This window comes from Trachypithecus francoisi, unplaced genomic scaffold (genome assembly GCF_009764315.1).
Source record: "Trachypithecus francoisi isolate TF-2019V2 unplaced genomic scaffold, Tfra_2.0 Lachesis_group5, whole genome shotgun sequence".
Lineage (NCBI taxonomy): Eukaryota > Metazoa > Chordata > Mammalia > Primates > Cercopithecidae > Trachypithecus > Trachypithecus francoisi.
In genome coordinates this window covers 140,406,412-140,419,743 of record NW_022681470.1, presented here as the reverse complement: position 1 = coordinate 140,419,743, position 13,332 = coordinate 140,406,412, and the positions used below count along the sequence as shown (strand labels likewise).

Here is a 13,332-nt window from a genome sequence, read left to right as displayed (position 1 = left end):
ATACATGCTCAGTTTCTCGTAAGTGTGAATGCCCCTCATATTCACTAAAGGAAGAATATAAAAAATTACTTTCCAACATTTATTACCTTCATCAGAAGTTTTTCTCCACTGTGAAATTATAGGTAAACACCAAAGTATTTGACAAAAATACAACTTCTGAACATATCTTACATCAAACATATCTTACATTAAAAGGGTTTAGCTCCTTACCTCCATTGCAAGAACCCAAGGAAACAGTGAAAGTTTTTTTTTTTTTTTTTTTTTAAGACAGAGTCTCGCTTGGTCACCAGGCTGGAGTGCAGTGGCATGATCTTGGCTAACTACAACTTCTGCCTCCCTGGTTCAAGCGACTCTCCTGTCTCAGCCTCTTAAATAGCTGGGATTACAGAGGCACGCTACCACACCCAGCTTATTTTTGTATTTTTAGTAGACATGGAGTTTCACCATGTTGGCCTGGATGGTCTTGATCTCTTGACCTCCTGATTCACCTGCTTCAGCCTTCCAAAGTGCTGAGATTACAGGCATGAGCCACTGCATCTGGCCAGCTTTCTATGTTTCTAACATTGTACAGCTTCAGAGTGAACTCTTACACAGTGCATTGTCAGCAGATTCCAACAGTTCTCCCACAGGCCTTTAACTTTTTTTTTTTTTTTGAGACAGACTCTCGCTCTGTCGCCCGGGCTGGAGTGCAGTGGCCGGTTCTCAGCTCACTGCAAGCTCCACCTCCCGGGTTTATGCCATTCTCCTGCCTCAGCCTCTGAGTAGCTGGGACTACAGGCGCCCGCCACCTTGCCCGGCTAGTTTTTTGTATTTTTTAGTAGAGACGGGGTTTCACCGTGTTAGCCAGGATGGTCTCGATCTCCTGACCTCGTGATCCGCCCCTCTCGGCCTCCCAAAGTGCTGGGATTACAGGCTTGAGCCACCGCGCCAGGCCAGGCCTTTAACTTTATGGAGCATCTTCAGAGTGTAAGGTCTTTCCTATCTTTGAAGTGAACAGGGACAAATGAGCACTTTGACACAGTGCTTACATTGATGTTTTCTCACCAGTGTGAATTACAATGTGACTATTAAGGCACATGCACTTCCAAAAGGATTTTCCTCATTCCTTACATAAAATGGGTTTCTTGGCAGGCACAGTGGCTCACGCCTTATAATTCTACCACTTTGGGATGCCAAGGCAGGCAGATTACCTGAGGTCAGGAGTTCAAGACCAGCTTGGCCAACATGCTGAAACCCCATCTCTACTAAAAATACAAAAAATCAGCCAGGTGCAGTAGTGTGTACCTATAATCCTAGCTACTCGGGAGGCTGAGGCAGGAGAATGGCTTGAACCCGGGAGGCGGAGGTTGTGGTGAGCCGAGATCACACCACTTCACTCCAGCCTGGGCTGCGAGACTTCATCTCAAAAAAAAAAAAAAAAAAAGGTTTCTCTCCATGGTGTTTTTACATGTTCAGTAAGATGAGAATGCCAGGTGCAGTTGCTCACGCCTGTAATCCCAGCATTTTGGGAGGCCGAAGCACATGATCCAACGTGAGGTCAGGAGTTCTAGACCAGCTTGGCCAACATGGTGAAATTCTGTCTCTACCAAAAATATAAAAAATTAGTCAGGTGTGGTGGTGCATGCCTGTAATCCCAGCTACTTGGGAGGCTAAAGCAGGAGAATCGCTTGAACTTAGGAGGCAGAGGTTGCAGTGAGCCAAGAATCACGCCACTGCACGCCAGCCTGGGTGACAAAGCAAGACTCATTGGAAAAAACAAAAGAGAGAGAAGAACTATGTTTTCCCACACCCCTTACATTTATAGGGTTTCTCTACAGCGTGAGGTTGTACATGTCTAGAAAGATTCAAGTGTTTAGGCTCACATTCCTTACATTGACAGTGTTACTCTCTCCTGTGAATTTTTACATGTTCAGTTAGGCTTGAGGAAACAGCAAAGGTTTTTCCACATTCTTCACATCCATAGGGCTTCTCTCTAGTGTATTTTCAAATGTGCAATACGAGCTGAGAAAGAAGCAAAGGCTTTCCCACACTAGTCACATTCAAAGGATTTCTCTCCCATATGAGTTCTTAAATGTTGAATACGTCCTGAGGATGTACGGAAGGCCTTCCCACATTCCTTACATTTATAGGGCTTCTCTCCAGTGTGAATTCGCACATGATTAGTAAGATCTGAATGACAAGTGAAGACTTTCCCACAGTCCTTACACGTATAGGGCTTTATTTCGGTGCGAGTTCTTAAGCGATCATGAAAGCACAAGGAATTTCGAAAGGACTTCCCACATGTGTTACATTCAGAGGTCTTCTCTGCAGCATGAGTTTTTAAGTGTTGAGTTAGTACACAAGACCTACTGTAAGCTTTTTCACATGCATTACATTTATAGGGTTTATATCCAGTGTGAGTTCTTAAATGATCAACTAGACTGGAGGAGACAACAAAGGCTTTCCCACACTCCTTATATTCATAGGGCTTGTCTCCAGTGTGTCTTCTTCGTAAATGTTTAGTAAGGTCTGAGCGTTCTGTGAAGGCTTTTCCACATTTCTTACATTCATATGGCTTCTCTCCACTGTGTCTTCGTAAATGTTTAGTAAGGTATGAGCGCTCAGTGAAGGCTTTCCCACATTTCATACATTCATAGGGTTTCTCTCCAGCATGTGTTCGTAAATGTTTGGTAAGATATGAGCACTTAGCGAAAGTTTTCCCACATTTCTTACACTGATAGAGTCTCTCTTCTGTGTGAGTTTGCATGTGAATACGAAGATAGGCAGAAGAGGTAAATGGTTTCCCACATTTGTAACACTTAAAGGGTTTCTCTCCAGTGTGAGTTCTCAAATGAGCAAAAAGAGATGCGAAAGAAACAAAGACTTTCCCACACTGGTCACAATCAAAGCGTTTCTGTCCTGTGTTACTTCTTCTATCTTCAATAACACCTGAGGATGTACCAAAGGCCTTCCCATATTCCTTATGCTCATATGGCATCTCTCCATTATGAACTCTCAAATGTCCAAAAAGAGATGGGTAAGAAATAAAGGCCTTCCCACAGTGGTCACATTTAAAGGTTTTCTCTCTGGCGTGACATCTTATATGTTCAATAAGGCCTGCAGATGTACCAAAGGCTTTACCACATTCCTTACACCCATAGGGCTTCTCTCCAGTGTGAGTTCGTACATGTTCAAGAAAGCCTGATGGCACAGTGAAGGTTTTGCCACAGTGCTTACATTTATAAGGTTTTATCCCAATGTGGGTTTGCACGTGATTATTAAGGTGGGTAGGATATCTAAAACCTTTTCCACATTCCTTACATTCACAGGGGTTTTTAATAATGTGTGTTTCAACATTTACAGCATGGCTTGTGGAGTGAGTAAATGTTTCCCCACATTGCTTCCATTCATAGAGTTTTTCTCCACTCTGAGTTTTCCTGTGTGCTTCATGGTGTGACTGATGAACCAAGCCTTTCCCACAGTCAATGCATTCAAAGGATTTGTCTTGTGTACACCTTCTCTGGACCTGAACATTTAAAATCAGGCTGAAAGATTTTCCATGCTTACTGAACACAGAAACTTTCCTTATGGTAGAAGTTTTATTGTACAGAGAAAGGAGGTCTTTTGCATACTGAATACATTCAGATGTCTTCTCTCTATTTTGAGTACTCACGTTGGTCTTAAAGCATGAATGTTTACAGAGGATATCTCCACATTGCTTACAGTCATAGAGTTCCTCTCCATTTTGGTTTCTTGCCTGTTAACACAGGAATGAACAATAAAGGAAGCATTTCAGCAGACTTATTAATAGATACCACTCATCTAAGAAACATGATAATTATTATTTTCCACTTTTATAACATGCATATAATTCCTACCCTTTGGATTTCCTTCAACTTGAATAATGGAACCCTACTGTAAGAATCCTATGCCATCTGCTCTAATCTTGGAAAGATTCCTATAGCTTTTCATGAAGTTATTTTAAAAACTCAAATGTCTAGTTATACATGTCACAATGAACATTCATGGGAAGTCTTAAGTACCAACCTTCACACTAGATATGGGATCTCTCTCCAGATATTTCTCCCATGGGTGAATTGGGTGAATGCCAAGTCTCTAAATTCTCTATCATTTCTGCTGATTTCTTTCTTTCTTTTTTTTTTTTTTGAGATGGGGTCTCACTGTGTTGCCCAGGCCTGAGTGTGCAGTGGCGCAATCTCGGCTCACTGCAACCTCCACCTCCTGGGTTCAAGCGATTCTTCTGCCTCAGCCTCCCGAGTACCTGGGACTACAGGCACACACCACTACGCCCAGCTAATTTTTGTATTTTTAGTAGAGACGGGGTTTCACCATATTGGCCAGGCTGGTCTCAAACTCCTGACCTCGTGATCTGCCTGTCTTGGCCTCCCAAAGTGCTGGGATTAGAGGCATGAGCCACCATGCCTGGCCATTTCTGCTGATTTCTACAATGCAACGTCAATCTTCTCTGAATGTGAAAAATAAAGTTATTTTGTTAATCTTACCAATTGTATCCCATTTGATGTTTTTAAACAAAAATTATCTTGCCAAAGGGCTGGCCCCTTGGTTTTCAGGCACATTTTCCATTCTGAAATAAAAGAGAAAAATATATATGAGAGTTTACATATGAAATGGTAGGTTAAATAAGAAGCAGATAGATTTGAGCAATTTATATATGTCTAAAATTTGGCAATCATATGGGGTCAAGTTTTAGTAGTTTTTAAAACAACTTATTCTATGAAAATTAAACACAATGGTGAACAGGAACAGTACTATCAGGGAAGGAAAAGTAAGAAAAATTAGAACAAAAGCATTAAACCATAAACATAAAGAAGGTCGTTTGTTAGATAACAGGGAAGTCTGGATAGAGGCAAAGCAATGGAGGATGAAACGTTAAGATATCCCAAAACGGCCGGGCGCGGTGGCTCAAGCCTGTAATCCCAGCACTTTGGGAGGCCGAGACGGGTGGATCAAGAGGTCAGGAGATCGAGACCATCCTGGCTAACACGGTGAAACCCTGTCTCTACTAAAAAATACAAAAAACTAACCGGGCGTGGTGGCGGGCGCCTATAGTCCCAGCTGCTCGGGAGGCTGAGGCAGGAGAATGGCGTGAACCCGGGAGGCGGAGCTTGCAGTGAGCCGAGATCCGGCCACTGCACTCCAGCCTGGGCGACAGAGCGAGACTCCGTCTCAAAAAAAAAAAAAAAAAAAAAAAAAAAGATATCCCAAAACATCAAAGCCCAGTGGACTCAGCCTTCTGATTTAAAGGGCATCTTTTAAAAAAAAACTTCATTATGCTTCCAAACATACTGAGAACTTCTCATGGACCAGGGCTGTTCTTCACAAAAACTCACCTTGGAGAACTCTTGGCAATGTGCTCAACTCTTCCTCTTCCTCCAGCCAAGAGATCAGACTGGGTTTGAAGAGCTGGTAACCTGTACACAGGGAAAGATACACCAATGGAAGAGGCTCATGCAAGAAATGGCAAACTTTTCCATGAAATAGGGCCTACGTTTCTAATTAAAGCAGTGAAAAGCACTTAAATTGCATATATCCCATCTTTCTGTTCTCTGAAGACACTGGTTATCTCTGACCCCTGAAATTCACATTCAAGCTTAACCCATTTCCTGTTTGCCCCAAGAAATGAGCACTAGCAGTCAGCTGCACTTTTTCTTTCTAAATGGCAAATATTAAATACAAATTTTAAAAACCACTAAAACCTTTATCAAAATAGAAACTAATGGAAGCTCAAAGAGAGATCTTGATTCTCCTGGGAAAACTCCCATACCAGTAGTCCTGAACTTTAGAGTGAATTACTCATCTGAAGACAGGGCCCCAACAGCAAACTTTCTGATTTAGTACATCAAAGGTGGAGTCTGAGAGTACACATGTCTAAGAGAGTGATGGTGATGCTACCGATGCAAACTACCACACAAGATTAAAACCCACTAGTACAGGAACTGTCTGTTATTTCCTATTTTATTCATGAAAAAAATTTTTTTTCAATGTGTATATATCCCACTGTATTCAGATTTGACATCACTAATCCTAGAGCACAGTAAGTACATAATTTGTATCTTGTTCCAGAAGAGGCTACAAGGGATGATGCCAGGCTTACCTACTGAGGACAGGTTCTTATAGTTTTCCAGCATCACATCACTATACAGGTTTCTCTGAGTTGGGTCCAGTAAAGTCCACTCTTCCTGGGTGAACTCCACAGCCACACTGTCAAAGGTTACCAGGTCCTAAACCAACAGACACATGCTGATTTGAACCAAGTAACATCTCCACCAATGTTGGCTGAAGAATGAAGAAAGAGGATCCAATCCCTGTACAGGGTACCGCGTGGTCCCACTATCTACACCCCAAGGTTCAATGACCCTAGGATCTCTTCTATCCACATTCACTCACTGTCAATTTCCTCCAATAACATGGCTGTAACAGAACCTCTTAACGTAAACTTATCAACCACAACTAGACTGGGAGCTCTTCTCATTTGATTCCTCTCTACTGCAATACACTCCTGAGCACATGACAAACACTTGATAAATGATGACATGGAAAAATTCCTTAAGAACAGAACACTTTCATACCCCTTACCATCTGTCCTGGCACCCAGAAAAATAAATACATGGTTGGCACCAGGAAAATGAACATTAATTCATAACTACAAAAATACTGAGATAATTTTCAGGGTAACTCCTCAAAAACACTGAGATAATTTTCAGGATAACTCCTCACCAATATGAGAGGTATGACTTTCTGGGGAAAATTCCACTAGGGTCTATATTTGCTTTAAGGAACAATAGAGACAGGTCTACCTACAAGAAAATGAGTCTTTGTTGGTATCATTACTCCAATTTTAGAAGGATACAACTTTCACACTAAGTTTGGATCTCCCCAAATTCATCATTATCAGAATATGTCTCCAGAGACATTGCTCCCTCTTGAGTGAATGCTATTTCTCTCAATTATCTTTTATGCTTATTTTCTACATACATTGGAAGTATCAATATTCTGAGTGTGAAAAATAAGAAATACCCTTTCTTAACATTACCGTTTGTATCCCATTAGAAATTTGTATTTTCCAAAAATCCTGCTGCAGTGCTGAAACACTGGTTTGATGTTTTATTGCCCAGTCTGAAATTAAACAAAAACATAAACTGAGGGTTTAAAAAAAAAAAAAGGTAAAATGAGAGAGTTAAAAATTATAGGCCTCATTCATATTTGTTTTTAAAATAATAAGAAAAAAAGAAAGTTAAATTTGAACATTTAGACTATATCAAAAATTTGGCAATAAGAATAAAGGGTCAAAATTTTAGCTAATTTGCTACAAATTGACTCATTTAAATTTAAAACTAATGTCAAACAGAAAATGTTATCAGAACAGTGGGAAAGATCTGGACCAAGGCCATAGTTCAAAGCAAAGAACTTGAAAAACAAAATATATAGTTTCATAAGAACATACAAAGTTGGAATAAATGGAAATTTAAAGAGTATCAGAAATTGAATATTTTCTAACTTCTGAGATAAATGGCCTTAACCTTGTGAGAGAAGGTGCAACTTCTGAGATAAATGGCCTTAACCTTGTGAGAGAAGGTGCATCTTGAAAAGTTCCCTCATTATGTTTCTGATGGTTTGGATGTTAGTTCCCTCCAAATCTCATATGGAAATGTAACACCAAATACTGGAGGTGGGGCCTGGTGGGAGATTCTTGGATCATGGGGGCAGATCCTTCATGAATGGCTTAGTGACATCCTCGGAGTAATAAGTGAGTTCTTGTTCTGAGTTCATGTGAGACCTGGTAGTTTAAAACAGGAGTCTCCAACTCCGGGACCATGGACCAGAACCAGGCCACACCACAGGAGGTGAGTGGCAGGGGAGCAAGTGAAGTTTCATTTGTATTTATAGCTGCTGTCCATCCTAATTGCCTCCCGAGCTCCACTTCTTGTCAGATCAGCGGCAGCATTAGATTCTCATAGAAAAGCAAACTCTATCATGAACTGTGCATGCGAGGGATTTAGCTTGCGTGCTCCTCTTGAGAATCTAATGCCTGATGATCTGTCGCTGTCTCCCATCACCCCTAGATCCCCAAATGGGACCATCTGGTTACAGGAAAACAACCTCAGGGTTCCCATTGATTCTACATTATGGTGAGTTGTATAATTATTTCTTTATTACAGTGTAATAATAGTAGAAATAAAGTGCACAATAAATGTAATGCACCTGAATCACCCTGAAATAATCTCCCTGCCACCTGGTCTGTGGAAAAATTGTCTTCCACAAAACTGGTCCCTGATGCCAAAAAAGTTGGGGACCGCTGGTTTAAAAGACTGTGACACCACCCCCAACTTCTCTTTTACCCCCTTTCTCATCATGTAATTTGTGGGCTCCTCCTTTGCTTTCTGCCATGATTGTAAGGTTTCTGAGGCTCTCACCTGAAGCAGATGTCAGAACCATGCTTTCTGTAGAGCCTGCAGAATCGTGAGCCAAAATAAACCTATTTTCTTTATAAATTACCCAGTCTCAGGTATTTCTTTCTTGCAACACAAGAACAGACTAACACAGCTTCCAACCATATTGAATCTCTCACTGACCAAGGTTCTTCACAAGGTTGTTCTTCACAGATACTCACCTTGGAGAACTCCTTGCTGCAAGGTCCTCAACTCTTCTTCTTCCAACCAAGAGATCACACTGGGTTTAAGGAGCTGAAATCCTTTACAAGAAGACATGATACATTAATGGAAGGCAGGCCAGGCACAGTGGCTCATGCCTGTAATCTCAGCACTTTGGGAGGCTGAAGTGGGTGGATTACCTGAGGTCAGGCGTTCAAGACCAGCCTAAGATGGTGAAACCCCCGTCTCTACTAAAAATACAAAAATTAGCTGGGTGTGATGGCGTGTGCCTATAATCCCAGCTACTTGGGAGGCTGAAGCAGGAGAATCGCTTGAACCTGGGAGACAGAGGTTGCAGTGAGTCGACATCATGCCACTTCATTCCATCCTGGGCAACAAGAGCAAAATTCCATCTCAAAAAAAAATTAATGGAAGAGGCTCATGCAAGAGATGATAAACCTTATATTATAGAATTATAGTTCTTAGAGAAAGCAGTGAAATTATTTCAAATGGACTAAAACTGAAAATATCTCTTCTTTCTGGGTCCCAAAAATTGGCTATCTCTAACCTCTGAAATGCAAATCCATGCTTATGTACACATTTACAAAGCAATAACCTTTCAGTCACAGAAATAAGGTATGTTGTCAAACTCCTGAATGAAGAAAAAAAACAAAGTGAAACAAAGAAATCCTTGTATACTTGGAGAATAAAACTACACCAGTGATTCTTAATATTATAGTGTGTCAAATTGATGTGGAAGGATAGTTAAAACACAGATGATAATCCAAGTGGAGAGTTTCTGATTCAGTAGGTCAAAGGCAGAGACTAAGACTGTACATTTCTTTTTTTTTTTTTTTTTGAGACGGAGTCTTGCTCTGTCGCCCGGGCTGGAGTGCAGTGGCCGGATCTCAGCTCACTGCAAGCTCCGCCTCCCGGGTTTACACCATTCTCCTGCCTCAGCCTCCGGAGTAGCTGGGACTACAGGCGCCGCCACCACGCCCAGCTAGTTTTTTGTAGTTTTAGTAGAGACGGGGTTTCACCGTGTTAGCCAGGATGGTCTGGATCTCCTGACCTCGTGATCCGCCCGTCTCGGCCTCCCAAAGTGCTGGGATTACAGGCTTGAGCCACCGCGCCTGGCCAAGACTGTACATTTCTAAGGGAATAACAGTGATGCTGTTGAAACTGGACCACACTTTGAAAACGACCACAGTAATTAAGACCTATTATGGCAGGGACAATGTCTCTGGTGAATTCAGTGTTGAACAAACCAATTCTGGAACACGGCAAGTACACAATGTGTATCTCTTCCCTAAGAGGCTACATAAAATGATGGCAGTCTTACCTACTTTGGCCACGTTCTCATAATTCTCCAGCATCACATCTCTGTATAAGTTTCTCTGAACTGGGTCCAGTAAAGTCCACTCCTCCTGGGTGAAGTCCACAGTTGTATCCTCAAAGATCACCAAGTCCTAAACCATCACACACATGCTGACTTCAGCCAAGTAACAGATCATGTTTGTAACATGGAGTGCAGTAACAGATCAACCAATGTTCAGTGAAGAATCAGTTAACAGACCCCAATGCCTATAAAGAGTTGTGAGGTCTCTCATTATCTACCCAAAGCTTAATAATTCCAGGTAAATCTCAGGTATTCCTCTCTCTATCCTTGCTCATTCACTACTTATCAATTCCAGTTGTATGGCTTTAATGGCACATCTCAAACATGAACTTCTCATCACAAGCAGATTGTGAGTGCTTTCTCATCTTATTTCCCTCTACTAAAAGATACCCCAGAGTACACTGCATCATATACTTGATAAACAGTGATGAATGATTAGCCTTTTTTTTTTTTGGAAGCAGGGTCTTGCTCTGTCACACAGGCTGGAGTGCAGTGGTATGATCATAGTTCACTGCAGCCTTGACTTACTGGACTCAAGTGATCATCCTGCCTCAGCCTCCCGAGTAGCTAGGACTATAGCCATGCACCACCATGCCTGGCTATTTATTTATTTATTTATTTTATAGAGACGATGTCTCACTATGTGCCCAGGCTGGTCTCAAATTCCTAAGATCAAGGGATAATGCCACTTCTCAGCCTCCCAAAGTGCTGAGATTACAGGTGTGAGCCACTGTGCCTGGCCAGGATTAGCCTTTGAGTAAAGGATGCTTTCATCTTCCTTTCCATCTGCCAGACCACTCAGCAAAATAAGAAACATATATCTGGCACCATAAGGGATGAAATTAATTAACAATTACTGAAATGCTGAAATGTTTTTCAAGGATTACCTTGAAAAGGGTTACCAGTATGAGAACCTCCACTCCCTGGGGAAATTCAACAAGTGACTCAGTGCTTGAGTGAGTCTTTATTTACTTAAAGAAGTTCTGGAGACACATCTGCCTAGAAGGAAATGTGTTTACCTGGTGATGCACGTATGTCATTTTGTGAAAGTATACACTTTCTGCATACCTGATAACTATTTGTCAAGAAGTAAGCCATCTTCCTTTCTGCCTCTGTCTTTTCTTCATGAAGGCAGATTGGGTTCCTATAAAGAAGACCTCCTGGAAGAAAAAGAAGGCATAAGAACCAGACATAATCACAGTTCCAACATTCGCATGCATGGAAGTTATTCCATCCTGGTTCGAAATTCTCTTATAATTCATATAAACTCACACAAATATACACTACATTCATAAAATACCACTGCAGTTCTGTCTCACCTAGAGCGAGAAAAAGGAATTGTGAGCCAAGCTGTCATAAGTAAACGTATAATATCCTCATTGTACAGGTAAAGAAACTTTTTTTTTTTTTTTTTTTTTTGAGACAGGGTCTCACTCTGTCACCCAGGCTGGAGTGCAGTGGCGTGATCTTGGCTCACTGCAAGCTCCTGGGTTCACACCATTCTCCTGCCTCAGCCTCCCAAGTAGCTGGGACTACAGGTGCCTGCTGCCACAACTGACTAATTTTTTATAGTTTTAGTAGAGACGGGGTTTCACTGTGTTACCCAGGATGGTCTCGATCTCCTGACCTCATGATCCGCCCACCTTGGCCTCCCAAAGTGCTGGGATTACAGGCGTGATCCACCACACCCGGCCAGGTAAAGAAACTTAAGATGAGAAATGTCTTTTTGTGCCCATGGTGATATAACTCACAAATGAGATTATGCAGCACCTCTTCTCAAAGCACACACATAAGGAGGCTAACTAACACAAGAGCCCTCTCTGGCCCACTTCAACACCTCAGAAAGGAACTACTAGCGTGAATACAAAGGCCTAGAGTACTGGACTCTATATTCTGCATGGGGTACTGATATGGTGTGGCTCTGTGTCCCCACCCAAATCTCATCTTGAATCGTAATAATCCCCACATGTCAAGGGCAGAACCAGGTGGAGGTAACTGAATCATGGGGGCAGCTTCCCCCATGCTATTTTCATGATAATGAGCGAGTCTTACAAGATCTAATGGTGGATCTTTTTTGTTTTTTGGTTTTTTTTTTTTGAAACAGAGTCTTGCTCTGTCACCCAGGCTGGAGTGCAATGGCGTGATCTCAGCTCACTGCAACCTCCGCCTCCCAGGTTCAAGCAATTCTCCTGCCTCAGCCTCCTGAGTAGCTGGGATTACAGGCGCGTGCCACCACACCTGGCTAACTTTTGTATTTTTAGTAGATACGGGGTTTCACACCATGTTGGTCAGGCTGGTTCCGAACTCCTGACCTCATGATCCACCCGCCTCAGCCTCTCAAAGTGCTGGGATTACAGATGTGAGCCACCGCACCCAGCCAGTTTGATGGTTTTATAAGTATCTGGCATTTCCCCGGCTTGCACCCATTCTCTCTCCTGCCACCCTGTGAAGAGGTGCCTTCTGCCATTGATGTACGTTTCCTGAGGGCTCCCCAGCCATGCGGAACTGTGAGTCAATTAAACCTCTTCTTTATAATTATCCAGTCTTATGTATTTTTTCACAGCAGCGAGAACAGACTAATATGGGTACCTAAAGCAGATTTTTGGAAAAACTTACCATAGGACAAATCCATGGCTTCTATCCTGAACAAATCAATTCTGGAACACGGCAAGTACACAATGTATATCTCTTCCCTAAGAGGCTCCATAAAATGATGGCAGTCTTACCTACTTTGGCCACGTTCTCATAATTCTCCAGCATCACATCTGGCAGTGAAATATGTCTGGACACACTTTTTTGTAATTCCAAGGACATGTCAGGGTAGCTTATAAATCTAAGTGGCTAACTGGCCATCTATTCCTCTTTATATAGAGTATTCGGACTCAGGTAGACATCAATCATTAATCAACAAGCATTACTTATGTCATTAAATACCTTATATTAAATCTTTACTGCTGGTGATATGTGTGAAACCCACTAGAAATGGTATATGTACTGTATAAAATGAGTATTAATAACACCAACTGGGCCTGGCGCGGTGGCTCAAGCCTGTAATCCCAGCACTTTGGGAGGCCGAGACGGGCGGATCACGAGGTCAGGAGATCGAGACCATCCTGGCGAACACTGTGAAACCCCGTCTCTACTAAAAAATACAAAAAACTAGCCGGGCGAGGTGGTGGGCGTCTGTAGTCCCAGCTACTCGGGAGGCTGAGGCAGGAGAATGGCGTGAACCCGGGAGGCGGAGCTTGCAGTGAGCTGAGATCCGGCCACTGCACTCCAGCCCCGGCGACAGAGCAAGACTCCGTCTCAAAAAAAAAAAAA

General features: G+C 42.2%; 1 protein-coding gene across 1 annotated transcript in view; it reads right to left on the bottom strand.

Moving 5' to 3' along the window:
* Positions 1 to 1,715: 1,715 nt before the first annotated feature.
* Positions 1,716 to 13,332, bottom strand: part of LOC117074302 (zinc finger protein 560) — a 40,024-nt gene continuing 28,407 nt past the window's right edge. Inside the window, exons 3-10 of the mRNA XM_033195604.1 lie at positions 11,080 to 11,171; positions 9,955 to 10,081; positions 8,633 to 8,713; positions 7,055 to 7,137; positions 6,116 to 6,242; positions 5,352 to 5,432; positions 4,503 to 4,585; positions 1,716 to 3,736 (exon numbers count right to left, since the gene is read on the bottom strand). Of these exons, the coding sequence (XP_033051495.1) occupies positions 2,030 to 3,736; positions 4,503 to 4,585; positions 5,352 to 5,432; positions 6,116 to 6,242; positions 7,055 to 7,137; positions 8,633 to 8,713; positions 9,955 to 10,081; positions 11,080 to 11,109 (2,319 nt within the window). The 5' untranslated portion in view covers positions 11,110 to 11,171 and the 3' untranslated portion in view covers positions 1,716 to 2,029. The remainder of the gene's footprint in view (positions 3,737 to 4,502; positions 4,586 to 5,351; positions 5,433 to 6,115; positions 6,243 to 7,054; positions 7,138 to 8,632; positions 8,714 to 9,954; positions 10,082 to 11,079; positions 11,172 to 13,332) is intronic.